Here is a 21,846-nt window from a genome sequence, read left to right on the forward strand (position 1 = left end):
GTTTAATTCTTAAATAAGCTTCAAATACATTTCATCGAACGCCAAATCAACATTTATTTTATTCGAAAGAAAACAAACAAAATAAAAGATGTTATATTTGTATAATATAGCAGCCGAAATCAGTTCTTTTTTTAGGTAAAATTATACATTAGTTTGTTGAAATGAATTGCAAAGGAAGAGACAACGACTAGAGAACGAAGAGAATGAATAGAAATCGTCGATGTGATGATGATTTAGGAGGCACTAATTGTTTCAAATTAAAAACGATTATTATATTCATGATTCCATCGATTAAAATCAATATTATAAACCAATAGTTTTCCATTTTCCATACCAACCAGAATATATTTAAAATCCACCAAACTTAATGAACGTATCTTTTCAGTTGGCTGTAATTGTTGATCATTAATTGTTGTTGTTGCGGATGATGAATCCGTATTGAATGCATATAATGGTATCAAATCAAATGTACGTAATATTTTGATAGTATTACCATTCTCGGTAAAGATAATATATTCACCATCACGCGTTGTTTGTAGAATACAATTATCTTTATCTTTTGCAGCATTACTGTGGATCTCCATTGATTTGATCAATAGACCTTTCAGATTATAGGAAAATAGATAGGATTTATGTTGTTGTTGTTGTGATTGTCGTTTGGATAATTTGTTTTTTCGGCTACTATTATTATGATCCGAACTTGCAATACCAATAATAAAGCCTAATTCGCGTGATATATTCAAATTGGTTATGATATAATCATTATCATCCATTAATGATTGTTGTTCTTTGTTGTTTATTTTATTGTTCGATTTTTGTTGATGATTCTCATCCAAATTTTCATTCGATTGTAGTTGATTATCATTTTTTTGTGGTGATTTTAATTTTTCGAATCCTTTTCTGCCCAACATACTGGCTTCGATGTTTGCATCTGCCCGATTGAAAGAAAATTAATTAATAAATTCAAGATATCAATAATAAAATAGATAACATTACCTGCTAATTTCCTAAGATCAGTTTCATTAATATCACCATAACTTAAATCTTTTGTTCCAATCGAATGCCGATAACGAAAATCAATTTCCGAAATGCATTCACCTTGTGTTGTTGTATGTATGAGAATTTTATTCAAACTTGAACTAACAATTATTCCTAATTCTGCTGAAATCAGCAATGATGTTATCGGTGATTGATGTCCACACAGTGTTAATTTAGGCAATGGATTTGATGAATGAAAACAACCATTTCCTTCGATTTGTGAATATTTTGCATTCCATGTCCACAATAATACCGAACAATCTTGACTACCACTGCAAACATAAAAATCGGATACAATATTACATTCACTGCGAGCAATACAAGTCACAACACTTTTATGACCATAAACAATTTGTGTAATACGTCCAGTTTCAGTAGAATAAACCCGGAAAGAATTATCATAGAATGGACATAGAATGATATATTTTGCATCCATTGTCACAACATAATTACAACGATTCGAACAACAAAGATCATTAGTATCCATTAATTGACGTTTTGCCGTTGTACTATTATTGGATTGAAGATTTGAATCCATTATCAATGGATTTGTTGAATCTTTTGAATTCCATTTATGAAGGAAATATTGTTGATGTTGATTAACTGTTACAATCACTGAAGTTTGATTTGATTGAAGACTGCCAGTACAAGGTGCAACATGTACGATTGGTGAATTGAATGGAAATTTAAGATTTGCACATAATTCATCCAAACTTGATGTAAACATTAATGGTGATACATGCAAAGCACTGGATCTAGGTGGATGTGGATCTGTTGTTAATTGTGATGGTGTTTGACCAAAATGACGTATCTGTGTTTCAATAGCTTCTCTAATCGATTGATCTCCGATCGATGTTAGATCAATATTACCTTCATAGGTTAGATAATAGAAAACATTTACAGCACGAACTGCTTCAGGTCCACGCTGTTTATAACCAAAAATCAAATCAATCCATTGATGTAATTGACAAGAAACCAGATCGGATTCCAATGCCATTCGATGCAAACGAATAAAACTTTCCGGTGTATCAGCCCAAGGTGGTAATTTAACATTTTTCAATAAATTATTTCGATGAAATATTTCGGGTAGGAAAAAAAATTCCGGAATCAGTTCTTTAACATTTTGTTGACCACCCATCAAAGATGATACCCATGAATCACGAATCGATGTAAATAAACGACTACGATCTTCCAACAAGCCATCTTGAATTGATAAATAAATTGAAAAAAATGGTTGAATCCGTATCAACCAACTCAAGGTAAAAGCAGCTGTTGAATAATGTGTACCATAATGAAATGCTGGTACCTGATTATTATCCCATTGATTAAAACGTTCAATAAATTCTTCTCTACGTTCAGAATTCAAAGCTCCGATAGGTTTAGAAAGATCACGAAAGTTTGTTGGTTGTGAAAGATCCAGATCTTTACTTTCATAATTGGTTAAAATCCATGGAAATATTGGATATTGATTTAGATCTTGATATGATCTACCAGCGATTGTATTCAAAAACATCAGGTATTCAAAATTAGATATTTCACGTTTTTGCCAACGTTGTGTCATATTTGATGATGCAAATAATTGTTTGGGTGTCATTAGCGATCCACGTCTTGATTGTGGTATACCATATTTAACACCAACACCAACAGCCGGTAAATAACGTACAACTTTTTTCACAGTTTCATAATCGGAAAATGCAAACATTATTGATGTACGTTGTGCAAGAAATATTTCCAATGCATTTGGTTGCAGCAGATATCTTCGAGTAAAAATTGCACGAATATCCGGAAATGATACTTTACAATTATAAGTCAATAGGTCACAATATTGTAATGCAACCAAATCCCAATCTTTAAATTCTTTTACACCTTTTGGTCCAATACCCGAAAGGCCACGAAATGAATCATAACAAAATGATGAATCGTTTGTTTGTTTACGTTTATCATTTTGGTGATTTTGATGATTATGAAATTTAATCAAATCAATATCATTATTATTGTTTGGTTCAAAGAAAATTTCATTCGATGTAATTTGCAGCACTCCTTCTATAGTATAGATTGCCCATATTAAACAACATTCAACACTGAACAGGACTGAACTACTAAATTCCACAGTTGTTGTTGATGTTGATGTTGTCGATGTTTCTGTATCACCAATATTATCATCAGTATTCATATCCCAAAGGTATGAATCATTATCTTCATCATCAATGGCCGAATTTGTGATTAAAGATCGTGGTGGTACAATTGGTGATGATAATGATTTATGTGTATCATTATCATGGTCATTATGATGGTCATGGTGATTCTCATTGATCGTTTCGTGTTGTACAATTCCACTTGCAACAACATTGATTGATTTTAATTTCAAATTAATAAATTCACCCAATGAATCATAAATAAAACGACGACGTCTTCGACAATCATCTTCCCATGAATCTAATTTAAAATATTTCCGTTCTTCTTGTTTGATTGATTCTTTAAACCTGGTAAATATCATCCAATCACGACGTTTTGCCGATATAATCAATGAATTTATAATATTTTCCTCTTGTAACCGGGAATTATTTGTCTCAATACAAGATTGTGTAAATGCATCATGTTTGGAAACATCATCGGCACGTAATCGATTTAGAATAAATTCCGCTTCCATTGCCACTCGTACAATATGATCTTTCATTGCATGCGATAATAATCGGCCTTCATTGATTAATTCAATAAATGCTAGTCCGGCATTTTTTTGTAATGTATTTTGCCATTCTTGTGAACACAATAGCATCACTAGTTCGACCGGACTAGCATCTTGACGTTTGAATGTACGAATAGTTTCTTTTGTAATCAATTCTTGACCATGTGATCCAAGCAGAGTTTTCGATAAAAATGATGAAAAATCACAAATAATTTCCCTTAATAATGGACATATTGATGATAATGTTTGTTCTAGTTTATTGGTTAATTTTTCGGTAATTTTTGTCGTTTTGGTTATTTCAATCGATTCAATCGATGTTTGTTGATCTGATTCTTTGTTTGAATTATTTGTTTGAATATCCACTTCATTCGATTGTCGTTGTTGTTTATTGTTGATCGATTTATCACCACCACCAACAACATTATTTTTCGGTTCAATAATATCACGATATTTGGATACCATAAGAACTGATATAAAATATAATGTAGCTAATGCTAGAAATTGTGATTGACGTGGATCGGAATCAGCATCACGATAAATACAAGCTCTTAGTCGATTAATATCCATTTCTTGTAGCAATGAATTTGGATCTTTAATCGGTGTTATTAGATGATAATGTAAATTATCAATATCCATATCGGTTGTTTTACAATGAATCAGGTCGGAATGTGCCGGATTGAAATCAACATTAAATAATTCAGCCGATGATACAATACTAATTCCTTTATAAAGATATTCATTTGGTGATATTAATTCAAAATCAATAGAAGAATCATTAACCGAAGCAGAAGAATTTGTCAAAGAATTTTCATGTCGTTGAATAAGTAGACAATTTTTAACAGCAATCGTACAAACAATACGTAAACATTGTCGTAGGATACCACCGGCAGCCATATTTTTTTCCGCTTCCAATTCATTGAAATTTACATGTGTTGCAACAAAACACAAAACATCAATCAAATTGGCCAATTTATAGAGGAGGAAATTTGCCTGTGATTGTGTAAAACCTTCATTGCTGATTGATGGATTAATACCGGTTGCATTGCCACCATTACCCCCACCACCACCACCACCGCCAGTTGCTGATGCCAATAATGGAAGCAGACCACCCGAAGCAATAATAACATTATCACAAAGTTGTGATATTAAATGTATTGTATTGACAATATAGATTTGATTATCATTATTTTGTAAAACTTGATCAATTTGTGTTGTTTTTGTCAATGATGCGGATGAATCTAATTTAAATTCAACACTTTGATTACGCCATGTTTGTAAATCAATTTCAATTGAATAAAGTAAATCATTCAAAAGTTTCAGATGTAAATTACTCCAACGAAATTCTGGTATACGAAATGCTGGTGTAGCTGATATTTTTATTTTATTCAAATCGATTGTTGATTGTTCATCATTTTTATCGACAATATCAGGTCGTTTCGGAATTTCGGTATTACGAAATTTTCTTGATGGTGCTACATCAACGGAATCATTAGATGGTGCACTAGTAGTTTGTTGTTTTTCATCATTATCAGTATTTTCATTATCTTCTTCCACAACTTCGGCTTTGTTGTTTGACGATAAATTATTATTATTTGTCGACGATTCATTTTCAATCGAACTAATTGTACAAATAGCAGCTGCAGGAACGGGATGTGATTCATTATTATCCGATTCATCATTATGATTAACATTTTCCGTTGCATTTGTTTCTTGAATTTTGGAATCTTGTTGACCATCAGACACAATGGTATCATCATCAACAGCATCATTATTAACATTCATTATGGGATGAGTTTTTGAAGACACCTGTAATGATGCTTTAATATTTTCCAAATTTTTATTATTAATCATCATCATATTTTTCATTATAATGGACGGATGATTATTTGTTGAATAAGATGTTGATGCTGAAGTTGAGGATCGTGAACTTTTACCAAATTGTTCACAAAAATCATCATATGATATTTTGGCATGTATAATGGCCAAAGTATCGATCCAAACACGCCAACCACCATATTCATATTTGATTGCATGATAAAGTAATATACGAAATATTGCTAGAATTTGATTTGTAATCAATTCATTTTTTATATTATCAATTAAATTGATTAACCAATTTTGCCATACAGACATTTGCAGAACGAATCGACGATTTTCACGATTATTAATCAATAATGACCATAAATCATTGATGAAAATTTCTTTAATATTATTACCACCACCACATGATGATCTATCTTCGGACGAATCTTGTTGTTGTTGTTGTGATTGTTTGCCTTCGATCAATAATGTTGCAATAACTTTCAAAATCATTGAATTTTCAATTTTTAACATTGAATTACATGATGAACTAGTCAACCGTATTGATTCGATTGATGTTTCAGTTAATATTTCAAATAAAGCATTATAAGTATTCAATGTTAATGGTGTAAAACGTATCAGATGTTCACAAAGTAACATGTATAAATTATTTGGTCCCATAACATCTTGTTTACGTTTTGGTGTGCTACGACTAAGAAAATAACCAAGAAGTTTTAATGCTTGAATTCTTATCTCTTCATTGGTGGAATTGAGCAATTTGAAAATGGTTTGAACACCATGTTTAGCATCGAATGCTGGAATCAGCGATGCAGGATGTTCACACATTAATGATTGAAGCATTTGAAGGACATCAATAATATTTAAATCTTGATTGACGGTAACCAAATAATTCAATATTGCTTGTAATTCATCCAAATGTATACCATTACCTTTGATAATGAGTTGTTTAATGAATAATAAAATATATGAACGAATTGTTTCCAATTCTTCCTGGTTAGGTCTTTGTTTGAAATCTTGTGCTTTAACATTATACGATTTTTCCTCCATTAACCAATAATAATATTTTAATGAATGTAATAATTGTAATACGGTTGATATACGACGAACTTCATTGAATATTATACCATTGAGAAGCATTTGCGATTGATTTGATTGATTCAATTGTTGTAGGGCCGGATTTGTATTGGAATTAATCATCTGATTACCACTTGTTGTTGAACAAGCTCCATTTAAAAATTCATTGGAAAGATAACAATAAAGTTTCATTTGGATTTTGGCATCAACATAAATCCAAAGTGATGCATTGAATAGAATATTATCCAAAATTTGTTTCAAAATTAATACATCATTATTATTTGATGTACTGATCAATGTTTTTGTTAGATTTAATAATACATCCAGCGTATCATTATTGATTAATAGCCGGGCATTTTTCGACAGAATTGATGCAATTGTAACAAAACCATGTGATTGTATCATTTCATTACCGAACCATTGTGGTGAAAATTCCAATAAATCACAAGTGAAACCAATTAACGTTGAACATGCATCGGAATCATTTTTTTGTGCAAATTTATATAATAATGGAAGCAGAGCACTAATACCACCAATTGATTGCAATGTTGAACTTATGGAATGTGTTTGAATGGATTTTGCCTGTCCAATCAATGCAGCATGTGGTGATGATATAAAATATGAACAATTATTTTTCGGTAAACATTGCAGACAAAGTGTATCACTTTCAACAGCAACCGGTGTATATAGGCAAAATATTGAAGAGCTTAATTTTTCTTCATAAAGTACACGACGGATACCTGCGGGCAGCTCCATTTGACTTTCATTGGAATGTCTAAATTGACCAATATAAGATGGTCCCAAGCGATGAATCGAACATATTTGGCTAGGATTCAGCGCTTCATTAAATAAATAAATCGATGCAATTTGGCCGGAAAACAAATAAGTATCATTCAAATCAGGTGTACCACCAATAAAACATTTATCAAAATGATCGTTTGTTTGCACTTGCCATGCCATTTCAGTATTAGCTGTCAATTGGCCATTGACATAGACTTTCATTTCAGCACTACGCCATTTTGTTAGATAAGTAATAGCACAATGATACCATTTTTGTGATTGAAATTCATAAGGGATACAATGTTGAAATCCTTTTCCTTTAATTTTCATTGATGTTAACACTAGGCAATTGCCGGTAAAATGTGCTGAATAACCAACACCAGATTTACTTGTACGAAAATAATATAAATAAGGCTGTGAATTGATTTGATTGGATTCAATACGAAACCATGTTAAAAATGTCCAACCATTTTGTTGTGGCCATTTTTGAAATGGTGGTAATGCTAATACTGAACCATTGGATCCAGGAAATGCAAAAAATGCTGTAGGACGATTACGTTGTTGTAGATTGGCCGCTCGGATATAATGTAATAGCCGGGGATCTTCTTCACTTAGTTTCAAAATTGCTAATAATTCTTTTACATTACAACTATATGTTGTTTGCAGGTTGATAATTTCACGAATAAAATGTTTGATCAGATTATCAAGATTGAATGTTTGCGTTATAGCAATTAGCAGTAGATCTTTTGAATATTCCAAATTAAGTAATGATTTTTTCAATACAGCAATAATAACACTAAGAATTTCCGCTACAACTTTTGATGGTAACATTTCCAAATAATCACAGAAAAATATCCGTAATGTTTCTGGTTTTCGTATTCGTTGTAAATCTTCAGTAATCAACAATTTAAGAATATTATCTGTTATGAAATTAATTTCATTAACCGGTATTGAATCTAATCGATTATTATTATTTGGATGTTGTTGATGATTTGATAAAACGGCTAAAATTTTTGTATAAAGTAAACCAAATTTTACTTCATCCGAACTGATTGGATCATTCAAAACTTCGTTCATAGCTGTATAAAATGAATTGGAAAATTTTCTTTTTTGATTCTGTTGTTGTTGTTGTTGCTGTTTTTGTTGTGATTCTACATTTCCATCAACAGTGACCATGTCGACGACATTATCTTCTTCTTCATCATCATCTGCTTCCTCTTCATCAACATCGACATCGTCGTTATCATCGATATTGTCACCACCACCATTATCACCGATAACATGATGAGGGTAATGTTTAGGTTCACATTCAGAATCACTAATCATCAATGATGATGGTGATTCAGAATTATCATTATTGCTACTGTTGTTATGATTTTCAATTTCACTATTGCTCGAATTATTGATGAAATTCGAATCATAAGAACATTTATCATTGATTAATGATGATTGACCATTTTGTTGTTGCTGCAATTTTGATGATTGTTGCTCATCAATAATAATTTGATCGATGACATTATCAATTATTTGATTAATTGTCGTTTGGATCTGATGATTATTATTATCGATTCCTTCCATGTTAACACTGTTTTTTTGGGGAAAAATATTTATTATTGGAACATGATGAAATTCGGTAAAAATTCAATTACCTTTTGCAAAATTGTTGTTGACAATCATTCATTCATAATATAGTTTGACAGAAGAAGGGTTATTTCAAGACAAAAAAAACGATTTGAAAAACAATCAAAAAGGATCAATTTTTTAGGAGAAATATTTTTTTCAAAACACGGAAATTTTTTTGGTTTTTGTTGTTAAATGATGACCATCAAAAAAAAGAAGAAAGTATAATCATCGTCATCATTATCGAAAATGATCCATGTCATTCATTCATCAATTGATATGTACACATGGATACCGATCATTGGATTTAATTGCATTAAAATTAGATTTTCAATGATGATGATTGTGTAAAAAGAAAACAAAACAAAAAAATGGAAAATATTTATTCCGTATACGGAGAAAGATTATGATGATAATGATGATTATTATTACGTAAACAGTCTGATCACCGTATTGGTCACAATTATTCAAACAACAAAATTTTTTGACAAAATTATTTCCGGCTTAATATTATTCAATGCTACTACCACGAACGACCGACTAACAATCCAATGAATCCGATCCGATACGTATACGAATCCCAACGTAACCAAATATTGTGACTATTACCGATTTTGTATTGTTCAGTATCCGCGTTATTAAAAATCCAAAAAAAATTGTGAATAATGTTGACAAAAAACCAAACCAAACCATAACAAAGCGCGACCACTCCTTCCGTAGTCCTTTTTACTCTCTTCTTGTTTGTTACGTTGTTATGTTTGCGTGGCTTATATTATGAGATCCGTATTGTGTATCCCTGAATGGAATACTGCTACAACAAATCGAATCTCCAAAGACTTTATTCGAATTCGAATCCATGCATTTTATTTATTTTTTTGGTTAAAATGATAATGGTAAAATGATAGTGATGATGATATGTCAACAATACAATACACAATATGATAATTTTCATCGAAATCGGATATTTTTACATTTAAAATGCCGGTGTATTTGTTTGTAATTAATGCACAGTGTTTGCAAACGTGTATTACACGTATACACTAAAAAAACAAGAATGTTTTCTCTCTTTTTAATTATAGTCAAAGATGATGATAATCAAAATTTTATTTTATTAACGAAAAAAATTGTCAAACAAAAATTGATAAAAAAAACCTAAACAATTTTTCGATAAATTTTATATAAAATAGATGATACTAATACAATCGAACAAGATGATAGCCAAATTGTTTTGATCATTTTTTTCCTAGAATCATCATCATCTGTTTGATCATTATTGGAAAATATTGTTCGAAATCGATTCCAAAACCATCGTTGCAATGATGATTTAGCCATCATATGATATTTACCTGTGGATTCTACTTCAACATCAATCCATTCTCCAAGTTGACATTGATGTTTAGCAATTAATATTTGTTCATAGAATTTATTATGACCAACAAAAAATTGTTTATCCGAAGATAATTCTGTAACCAATACACGATATTTTCGACCAATACGATCATTATAGGGTTGATAAGAATTGAATAGCTGTGATATTACTCGACTACGACGTTTTACCTTTGAAAAATTCATTAATTAAATAATGGAAATGAATTGGGATTTTTTTTTCAAAGCATTTACCTCCTGTGTAGGAATTCTTTTCATTTTGGCAGCCGGTGTTCCAGGTCGTGGGAAAAATTGATTAATAAATAATACCGGAAATTGATATTTTTCCACTAATGATACGGTTTCTTCGAAATTCTCGACAGTTTCGGTAGGAAATCCACATATAATATCCGTAGCAATAGTAATACCATTGACTCTGATTGAAAAGGGAAAAAAATCAAATTAGTTCATTAACAAATCAATCAATCAAACCTTTGTTTAAGAAAATCGACAATTTTACAAAAATCTTCGATACAATATTCACGTTTCATATCGGATAAAACTTGATCACTACCAGATTGAACTGGAATATGTAAAAATGAATAAACACGTGGATGGGATAGAATTCTAGCCATATTATCAATATGTTCCAATATATATGGTGGATTAGTCATACCGATACGTATCATACAATCTTCAGGTGTTACCCGAATTAATTCATCTAATAATTCGGGTAAATTTGTTCCTAGATCACGACCATAAGCACCAGTATCTTCACTTGTTATCCATAATTCTTTAACATTTTCGCGGAAAGCAGTTTGTGCTCGTTCAACAATATCCTGGATTGGATAACTACCTAATTTACCACGTGCATGTTTAGTTTTACAATATGTACATTCATTTAGACAACCAGTATTAATTGAAATGATTTCAATCAATGGATTTCGACGTATTTTTGGCATATGAAGTGATGCACCACCAGTTTTTTTGCCATCACGTTTACGAACATTCAAATAACGAACAACGTTTCCTTTCAATGTTTCGTCGACAATTTCAACAATTTTATCAATTTGTTGAACACCAACAATACTCATTGATTTTAGGTATGGTAAACGATAATCAGATTGTGCTACACATCCAGCTAGCACTAATTTTTTATCGTCAGCCAAAGCTTTTTTAATTTCATTACGAAATTGTAATTCAGCCGGTGTTTTAACTGTACAAGAATTCAATATCCATAAATCAGCCTGGTCTTTATCCTGAACAATATTATAACCATTTTGTGCCAATAAACCCATCATATATTCACTATCACTACTGTTATGTGTACAACCCCAAGTATGAACATATATTGAATGTTTTGCTGGTAAAAAATTCTGATACGGTTCAATGTTATCATCAGGTTGATCATCATTATCATCACCATCGTCGACGACATTATCATTAGATTTTTCATTGTTTTTTCGTTGAAAAATTCTAGGATTTAATTTCACTTTAAATTCATGATAATCATTATCATTTTTATTGTTTGATGAATTAACATTTTGATAAATATCTTCAATATCTTCTAATGTCATTATTGCCAAATTATCAAATTGTCAAAGAAAAAAGACTCAGGAAAGCAATTCTTTTAGATTTATTTAAAATAAAATTTTTAAACAGAAAAAATTAACAGAATCGAATCAAAAACATATTTTTTTGCACACATGCATCAAATGGACACACATGATTCATACGATGCAAGTTGTTTTTGTGAAATTTTTTTTGAACAATGTATAAACAGATTTTTGGTGAAATTTTGAAATGGAGGAAATTTTTCAAAAAACATTTAACAATCTTAAAATAGATGGATCTTGTTTAACACCATCAATAAATTCATCAAGGGTTAATTTTCCATCCATATTACGATCCATTTGTCTGAATACTTTTTCTGTTCGTTTTTCTGGTGTTGAAACATCATCATCTAATCGAATTGAATTGCCTAACATTTTATACATTGCATTAAATATTTCTAACATTTCCTGACGAGTAATATAACCATCACCATCAACATCATATATATTGAATGCCATACGTAATTTTTGTTCCATACGACCGGATGATGTTACCGATATCGCACACATGAATTCTCTGGAAAAAAACAAAGAAAAAAATGAAAAATTTCACCTGAACAAAACACCTACCTAAAATCAATAGTACCATCATTATTGAGATCGAACGTTCGAAAAACATGTTCGGCAAATCTATTCGAATCACCCGAAGGGAAAAAATTTGCATATAATTTTTTAAATTCCCTAACAGTTAAATGATTTTGTGGATATTCTTTATGAAAATCTTGATACCATTCGAAAATTTCTTGTGCACTAAATCCAGTTATCTGTAACAATTCTTCTAACATTTTTGGTTTAATATTTTTACTTTGATTTAGACCCATTTTTTCGTATTATTAAGAAATTTTTAAAATTTTATTTTTTAAAATTAACCTGTGAAAAAAATCATCATCATTATAATCAAGAAAAATTCAATAAAAAGGGTTATTCGAACGATTCAAAGAAGAAAAAAAAATACTGCCAACAGCAACAAAACAACAGAATACACACATATAATATATATAAATGTTTGTGGAATTGAATAATGAGAGAGCATAATAATGATGAATATGGGCGGAATATGATTATAAATGATAATTATCGTTTTGGTGTGGGCGTCATTGTTGAATAAATTTTCTAAATGAAATTTGTAACGTCATGTTTTGATTTTTGGTGAATTCGAATGATGATGATTTGATTTGATGATCGAATAAGATTGAAAATTGATGAAAAGTCGATTCGAAGAAACAAACAACGATGATAATTTGAACATAAAAACATTTTCTAAATTAATTTTTTCTTTTGCATTTTGTTTTGGTCATCGATAGATTTAAAAGGGCAGAGATTAAGTAAATTGAATGATAATTTACAAAATGAATTACAGTATGTTTAAGAATCACCCGAAAGTGATAATAATTTGGCCAAACCATCATCAATATTACAAACTTCAAGAAATTCATCCAACGATATTTTTCCATCATTATTGGCATCCATTTTTTCAAATATATCTTTGATACGTTCGGCTGCTGCGTCACCTTCAAATTGATTGGCCGCTTCTTCACCCAACATTTCATGTAATGCCTTTTGCATGTTTGAAGAAAAATTTTGATTTGAATTTTGCAAAAACAAAACAAACTAACTTACCTTAATAATTTTAGTCATTTCATCCAATTCAATCAAACCATCATTATTGATATCATACATTTTGAATGCCCATTTAAGTTTTTCTCTTGGATTTAGTACTGGTTGTAATACCGATTGCGAGTAAAAATTCTTTAAAATCAATCCAACCATTACCATCTTCATCGAATGTACGATAAACATGTTGACAGAATTTTTCCGGATTACCACCTTTAAAAAATACTTTATAAATTTCAATAAATTTATCCCTGGATAATTTTCCTTCCGGACAATCCACCTGGAATCCTTTATACCAATCACGTATTTCTTTTTCCGAATAATTTGTATTTTTCATTAAAAATTGTACATCTTCATCGGTCAATTGAACACTGGATTTTGAATTTGAGCAACCCATTTTTTTTGAATATTCGAATCGATAGAATCGATAGTGGTGAATCGATGATAGTGATGTATAGTGATAAGATGAACAAAAACAATCGATTGTTTTTCGAAGGTCGATAAAGAGAAATTAAGAAATTTCAAAATTTCAACAGAAAAAAATCAAAACAAAAAGATGAATCTAAAATCAGGATTGAAATATCTATTGAAATTGTTGTTGAAAGAAAAATAAAAAAACACAGGGTGCACACACAATACGTCATGAAAAACGCGTCACAATATTAATTTTGATTTGGAAAATCAAATAACGAGAAAAAAATCAATCAATCGATAATCAATCATAAATCACTTTGTTTCAAAAATATTAATAATCAATAATGATGACGATGATGATTGTTGTCATAGTTTGTTATGCCAGTCAGCCAGTGAGCTAATCAAACTTTTTATTAAGAAAAGCTTCCGTTTAATGATTTCATCCAACAAAACAAAAAACAAAACCAGGATGAACAAAGGAAAAATTTTTGTTTGTTTGTTTTTTATTGGAAAAAAATTGATTGATAAAACCAGAACAGATTGTCACTATGTTTTATATTATGACATTTGATCTTTTTTTAAACAATTTTTCCTGGTCGGTTTGTTCATCGTTTTAGCGGATTATGACCAAAAAAAAATTTTTTGTTTCCTAGTAAGTGATTATAATTGGTCATTAAATATCTATGATGATGATGATCCTCTAGCATTTTATGGTTGGTGACATTTTTGTGGAAATATATTCTATATAAATTCTTGGTTTCAGAAATGTTACACATTCACTCAGGCAACAACAACTAACCACACCGCAACAAAGAATGACCACCAATGAAAACCCCAAGAATTTTATTAGTTATCCATAACCAATGGTTACCACCATTGATACTGATGAAAATTCTGTTAATTACACTTTTACACTACATATCAAAAAAAATGTGTGTTCCAGAAACATAGTAGATAAAATATATTATATGTTGCATAGTGAAAACAAAAAACAAAAATGAAATAAAATGTCAGCGTACTTTTGTCTTGACCATTTGCATTATTAATTAGTTCAAATTTAACACTACACTACTCTTACTGCCATTTATATAGTAACCCCAAAAAAATGATAATAATATTCCAAAAAAACCCCTTAAATCATTTTGGTTTTTATATACAAATGAATCTAATGACATTAAAAATCATTATTTTTGGTTTGGTATATTGAATTATTTATTCTCACATGATTAACATGGATTCAGATATGCAGAATATAATCATCATCATTAGTATACTATAGTAATATTTGTCTGACCTATCGGGTCAATTCTTTCATAACCAAATGAAATTTGATTTTCAAATTCGACCCAGATATCTTTTTCTATCCCTAATCCTGATTGAGGGAAAAAAATAATAACCCCTTGTTCACTATGGAAACTCGATTGGTATTTTTCTGAAACATTCATTTCATTCTGCGCAACTATAGACTACAATCATTATTCATTACACGCTAGATCACCGAATAGAGATTTTCACTTTTCAATTGAAAATTGATAATGAAGAAATTTCTCATCATCATTGCTACAATGTTATAATTAAATATTTTCGTTGACCAATTTAATCGATTATAGGTAACTTATCGATCGATCAATTGATTGATTTTTTCTCGTTTTTCATTTGATTTTTTGTTTTCTTGAAAAATTTACCTTTTTTCTTCTTGAAAATAATTAATTAACGATGGATAAATGATGTCAACAAAACAAAAATAAGGCACATTTTCGATAAATAATTTCTTTGGAAAACAAAACAAAATTGTATTTACAATTCAATTAGTGTGTGATGTACCAAAAAAAAATGCAGATGCAAAAATGCAAACAACAACAACAAAAATGTCCCTTCAAAAATGCATACATTTAATTAAGTTAATGGGATAGAAGGAAAGAAAACTTTCCTGGAAATCTGATTGGTTCCAGTGTTTGGGAAATCTTTTCAGGCAATCAACAAAAAAAAATTATACAAAATTTTTGTTGCCATAATTCGAATGTTTGTGTGATGACAGTATTTATTGAATCGAATGTTTTTATTCAATTTGGGGTTATAATAATTATAATTTTCATATTTATAACGTGATTTACTTACATGAAATTTATAAAAATCGATCGATGAGATTATTTATTTAAAAATCAAAATGTTTGAAAATACAATTCGATTGTTGATTATATCCTGAAATGAAATGAATATTTTTCAAATGAAAAATATCATTTGATTTATCGATAACCAAACGACAAATTTGACTACATACAACAACAACTATGAAATTCTACATTCAGCACACCAAGAAAGAAATCATGAATCCAAAATGTCTAACGCAAGAATAGAATGATGATTGTTTTTGAATTATTGAAAAGATCTAGCTACAATAACAGCCAACAGATTTCACAGTCAACAGAATTTGTCAATGTCTTCTTCTTTTCTTCACAATTCGCCCATTTTATTTTTGTTTTAGTTTTTAAAAGGCCAAATTCTGAATCCTTATAGCCCAAGAATTGATTAGTTTCATTGTGTTTGTTTTTGTTTGGTTTTCTATCTGTTTTCTTCATGCGTGGCTATGTTTACAAGACCTTCAAATGTTATTTTTTTAAATGGTTCCATTATTATTATTTACCAGGTACACCAGTTAACAAGTACCTTATGTTTATTTATGTAGGCACCCAATATTTTTTCAAAACAACAATAATTTTATTCGAAAAAACCTAGTGGCAGTCTTTGCATAATATCCTTTCCGGCGCCCAAATATATAGTTGTTTATTTTTATTTTTATTTTTTGGATATGACGGTGATGATGACAAACAATCAAAACAAACAATAATAAGATACCTGCAAAAACAACAACAATAAAATTGCAATCATTTCAAGGGGATCTTTTTCTTTTTGAATGAAACAAACAAACGAAAAACAAAAATGATAACCATGACAGTCAATTTATTGACTTTTTTTTCATGCTTGTCTTTTTTTTTTGCTTGCTAATCTTGAATTGTGATTGCCGCCTGGCAACGGGATAATAATAATAAATTTTTTTTGATCCCTCGGATTTTGGTAAGATTCATTATTATTTTTGAAATTTATTCGGAAATAATGATAATATTTTGTTCCGTTCATAAACAATGTATAATATTTTAAATATTTACTTCCGTAAACCGATGGCTCCATCCATTAATCGACTATTGGATCAATTTGAATAAAAGTTTTTTTCTCATTTGAATTTTTTATATGAACAGATGCCTGTGTCTATAAAATTTCGAAAAGAAAAACCCGATTCTTGATTCTCTATATTCCTATCATCATCATTATTGACTATAAAATATTGTTTATTCAATATAACAAACAAACAAACATTCTCAACATCATTATAATCATCATTTGTGTTAAAGGAGAGAAATACAAAAACGTTGCATATGTATTGCACCACCACCAACTTATATGGATAGGATATTTTTGAAGAGCGGAAAAATGGTAAATATACTCCCAACTTTTATATGAAAATCTATTTACATCACATACACACACACAAACTGTTTTTTTTTCATTGTAATAAATTTGAATCCAACAGAAGAAGAAACGGAGAAAAATCAAAAGAAGCAAAGATAATGATAATGATAATGATGATGATGATGATGATGATGGGTGAAGCAAACGGCAACAAATATGAACCATGTGCGTGTATAATGAAGATTGAAGAAGAAAAAACGCATCATATTCATTCAATCACTGGTTAACACAAATCGTGATGTAAATGTCTATGCATATCTCATCATAATCATCGTTGCCAAACATTGAATCAAACAGAAAAAAATCCTTAATGTTTGAAATGAAATGCAAAGAAAATTTCTCTATTCAATTAACGATATTTTGTGCCTGTGTGTGTGGTGGTAAATTGTCGGCAACGATGGTGACGATAGCGCTTTCATCGTTTTAAAAATATCAATCGTTCTTGTCCTAAACAACAACAACAACTATAGAAGTAAATTAATATCATCCAAAATGAGAGTATATAATATTTATTTTCTCTAATTTTCTAACTATAGCAACTTGTTTGTTTGAGTATTTATCTTTCATTCAGTTATTCAAAAACTTGTACGTTCAGAACATAATTCGAAAGCAAAAAAATTTCCCGAAAAGAGAAACATAATCAACAAACGGCATTTCATTTCGGCTTCGAAAAAGAAATCTTTCTTTGATGTGATGATTTGATTTCAAATTCTGGTCAAACGAATTTTTTGCCAAGTTTTAGTGTCCTTTTTTTAAAAGTATCACCTGTGATCCATTTTTTTGTGTTAAAAAAATGACTTCAATACAGAAAACAATCGATCAACAGCAGCATTCTTCGATTCAAGTTGTACGAACGTAAGTATATTTTGATTGAAAATCTATTGAAATCTATTTGCAAATGTTTGACATTTCAATTTGTTTTGATCAGAAACAAAATGCATCCTAGCAGCCATTTCCTTTTACAAAATATGTGTGTGGTTGAAAAATACCTTGCTGATCAATTTTTCAATTATCATTATTATCTTGATTTCAAAAAAAAGATTTTCTTGATGGTGCAGAAAATTTGACATTATAAATAATGGCTGACAATTTCAATGTCGATCATTATGAAACCATAAAAAAATATATCTATTCTTCAAATGTGTTATTATTATTTGGAAAATAATAATGAACATTCTGGATATCGATAAAAACAAAAAAAAACTAAAAATAAATAAATGAAAAAAAATGTTTTCGAGTCACGCAAAGTAAATGGAGGAAATGTCAACGGTTCATTTGGATTTTCATTGCTAATCAATTTGTTTTAATTCAAGAATATTCTTAAGCTTTTTTTCTCCTTTTCTCCCGATCTATTTATCATAACGATATCATTAATATAATTGACATTTTCTTTTCCATTTTTTTCTCAGTTAATTCTATAAATAAATAGCCTATGAATATGATAAATAGGTCAGGAATTGATTGATTGATTGATTGACAAGAATAAATGGACAAATAAAACCAAATTAAGCAGAAAGATTTATTTAAAGATTGTCTTGTGTTTTCCTGTGAATTTTCGTTGGTGTCAAATATCTTGTTTTTTTTTATTTGAGCCACACCATAGATTTAAGAATGAGCCCAGATTTCTTTTCTATTGAATCTCATTCTGAATTTTTTTTTCATCATTGAAAAGCATGCGTCGTCCCCGAAATAAAAACGAAATTCGGTTAATATTGGTTGGTCCCGGTTTTTTTTCTGTTTTTGTTTTTGTTTTTACTAGCCAAATCAACCAACTATAACCGGACTACTACGGTTATGTATATGTGTATATGACAACCTGCATAATCTTATTCTCTTTTTTTGAAATCTATATCTTGTGAGTTGTTTTGTTTTTGTTAAAAAAAAACAAAATTGAATTTCCGAACATGATAACAACAACAATAACAACAAACTAAAAGTTGTTTTTTTGCTCAATTATTTTTGTCCTTATTTACTTGTCTTAAAATAATCTTAAATACTATGATGATGACGTGTAGACCAGAATATGAAAATGATGACAGAATTTGATTCATTTAAAAAATGATTAACATTTTGTCAATTCGAATCTGAGATTCATCATTATCATTATGATGATATTAATTTTATAAATGTGATTCAAATGATCTAGAAATCCAGATAGAATCTTGATCTCAATAAAAAAACGGATTTGTCCATTTTTTGTTTTGCCCATTATGAATGGTTTATTTCGATAATAATAATGAATATTTTGTCAATTTCAACACAAAAACTAAAGTGATTATAGATTAGTAATTACAATTAACAAGTCTATGATTTTAGACAATAAATCAATTTGATTAATTAAATTCAATTAATGAATTGAATTTATATGTTTTGTATTGATATTTTGTAAACAAAAAACAATTCTGTAATAAATGGTGTTTACATCATCATCCGCATCATCTGCATTAGCAATACCGCGTTCAAAATCATCGCTAGATACATGGCCAAAATTTTATCTGATTGAAGTACCAAAAAGGGTTGCATTCACCGATCTTGAATGTCGACAGTAAGATAGTGTTTTGTTTTGTTTTTTGTTGGAAAAATTATTAAAATTATTGTTTTTTTTTGTCTAAAATGAATTTCTATTTTTTTTCTTTTTGTATACTAGGAAAAATATGGAGAACGAAGAAGATAATCCATTTCGTCCCGGTTCAGAATTAAGCCGTGAAGCGGATATAATCGTTAATCTAATCAAAGAAGGTAAACCAATCACACCAACGGGTGATATAGTAGCCGCCACCAGTGCCAACAATTCAAATGTTGCCGCTGTCAACAACAACAACAACAGTAATAGCCAAACACCACAAAAACAAAAAGATGAAATTCTAACCAAACAACAAACACATTTAGTCAGCAAAAATCCTGATGATAAAGATGGTCCAATAAATAAAATTCACAATAAAAGCAATAATAATAATAATAATATGGAACCTGGACAAATTGAAATTCAACATGGAATTATTGTTGCAAATAATGTCGATAATAATATGACAACAGTCGAACAGATTAATCTCAAAAAGAAACGTAAATGTTGTTCACTTATTTAAAACCAACAAAAAAATGTGTCAACAATGGATTCACATCTAATTTTTCTTATCCCAAACAAGTTTTTAATTTCAATTCATCAATATGTTAACAACACATTAATAATGTCATCATTATCATGTTATCTTATGGATTTTTTTTCCGCCAATCACTTTGAATACACCCTGATTGATAACCAATCAACGAACATCATCATCATCATTATCAATTCATTAAATCAATAAAAAAAGAAATAGGATCGTCTTTTTCAAACACAGGATCCTTTCTAAATATCCTGTCAACAAAAAAAAGAAAATCATCATATTCATCATGAAAAACTCTATTATTTATATATTCATTTTCCCCGATATTAATTTCTTTTACATAATATGATTTACACACAAGGATTATAATAACGATGATGATGCTAAATGAAAAATTGATATTCATCCATCTTTGATCATTATTTTTATTTGATTGATTTTTTTTTGTTGTGTTTGATTTCACCACCGCCATTCATTTATTCATTCATTTAGATTCACAATGGATAAAATTTTGATAAACACAGTGTTTACACTTGTCAACGTTATGTATGTTTTTTTTCATTTATTATTTTTTTTTTTGATTGACATTTTCAATTCATGTTTTTTTTTGTTGAAAAAAAATCTATGAATGATGATCATTGCCGAATGATTTTTGTTTCTTATTACCCCTCCCTTGTTTAAGTGCAATGCATCTATTCGAGATGTTTTCTTTTAGTTTGCTGTTTTCATAGTTCAAATTTTTTTTCTTTCAAAAATTGTAAATTATTATTTATCTGAATATTTTCAATTGTGTTTTTTGTTTGTTTGTTTCAATTTAATTGAGTAACACAGGAAAAAAAACTTGTCATTTTCAAAATACAATACATCTAAATGAGAAAGAAACAAAATGAAGGAAAACAATTACAAATCGTTAATTGTCATCGTAATTTAATCAACATTACAAACTATGGAACGTAAATTTTTAACGAAAAAAAATTAAAATCACTATTTTGTTTTCAGAATTATTAATGAATGATGAGTGTAAATGATGATGATATTAATAAAAAATATTAATGTACTTTGATTGATGTGCGTTCTTGAGTAGAGATTTCAAGCGAAAAAAACAGGCAGTTGTTCAAAAAAACGAAAAAAATATCGTCATACATTTTGGACCATTTTTAAAAAAATTTGGAAATGTGTCATTTTC

The 21,846-nt window shown here is 29.4% G+C and overlaps 5 protein-coding genes across 6 annotated transcripts; 1 reads left to right on the plus strand and 4 right to left on the minus strand.

The window, feature by feature from the left end:
* Positions 1-29: 29 nt before the first annotated feature.
* On the minus strand, positions 30-9,409 carry LOC113794257 (lipopolysaccharide-responsive and beige-like anchor protein). Its single transcript, XM_075824236.1, has 3 exons — positions 9,049-9,409; positions 997-8,984; positions 30-931 (listed from the first exon to the last, which is right to left on the minus strand). The coding sequence occupies exons 1-3, from the start codon at positions 9,078-9,080 to the stop codon at positions 258-260; spliced, it is 8,694 nt and encodes a 2,897-aa protein (XP_075680351.1). The 5' UTR covers positions 9,081-9,409; the 3' UTR covers positions 30-257.
* Positions 9,410-10,105: 696 nt separating this feature from the next.
* On the minus strand, positions 10,106-11,964 carry LOC113794258 (threonylcarbamoyladenosine tRNA methylthiotransferase). The gene is made up of 3 exons (XM_027344363.2): positions 10,877-11,964; positions 10,640-10,820; positions 10,106-10,576 (listed from the first exon to the last, which is right to left on the minus strand). The coding sequence occupies exons 1-3, from the start codon at positions 11,959-11,961 to the stop codon at positions 10,172-10,174; spliced, it is 1,671 nt and encodes a 556-aa protein (XP_027200164.2). The 5' UTR covers positions 11,962-11,964; the 3' UTR covers positions 10,106-10,171.
* Positions 11,965-12,199: 235 nt separating this feature from the next.
* Nca (neurocalcin homolog) lies at positions 12,200-12,827 on the minus strand. Its single transcript, XM_075824225.1, has 2 exons — positions 12,568-12,827; positions 12,200-12,514 (listed from the first exon to the last, which is right to left on the minus strand). Exons 1-2 carry the CDS (start codon positions 12,816-12,818, stop codon positions 12,202-12,204), a joined length of 564 nt encoding a protein of 187 aa, XP_075680340.1. The 5' UTR covers positions 12,819-12,827; the 3' UTR covers positions 12,200-12,201.
* A 535-nt stretch (positions 12,828-13,362) lies between these two features.
* On the minus strand, positions 13,363-14,480 carry LOC142646116 (hippocalcin-like protein 4). The gene is given in 3 exon segments (XM_075824224.1): positions 13,363-13,554; positions 13,618-13,710; positions 13,712-14,480. Coding segments are annotated over 3 exon segments (582 nt in total). The 5' UTR covers positions 14,009-14,480.
* A 2,797-nt stretch (positions 14,481-17,277) lies between these two features.
* Positions 17,278-21,846, plus strand: LOC113794180 (uncharacterized). Of its 2 annotated transcripts, XM_027344277.2 has the most exons (4): positions 17,278-17,517; positions 17,615-18,025; positions 18,090-18,408; positions 20,201-21,846. In XM_027344277.2, the coding sequence occupies exons 3-4, from the start codon at positions 18,347-18,349 to the stop codon at positions 20,637-20,639; spliced, it is 501 nt and encodes a 166-aa protein (XP_027200078.1). In that variant the 5' UTR covers positions 17,278-17,517; positions 17,615-18,025; positions 18,090-18,346; the 3' UTR covers positions 20,640-21,846. The 2 variants fall into 2 exon arrangements, with proteins under 2 accessions (XP_027200078.1, XP_027200077.1); XM_027344276.2 differs by lacking the exons at positions 17,278-17,517; positions 17,615-18,025; positions 18,090-18,408 and adding an exon at positions 19,787-20,098.

This window comes from Dermatophagoides pteronyssinus, unplaced genomic scaffold (assembly GCF_027571235.1).
Source record: "Dermatophagoides pteronyssinus isolate colony J.1.1.1.1 unplaced genomic scaffold, Derpt_VIB-CSIC_2022.12 sq0057, whole genome shotgun sequence".
Classification (NCBI taxonomy): domain Eukaryota; kingdom Metazoa; phylum Arthropoda; class Arachnida; order Sarcoptiformes; family Pyroglyphidae; genus Dermatophagoides; species Dermatophagoides pteronyssinus.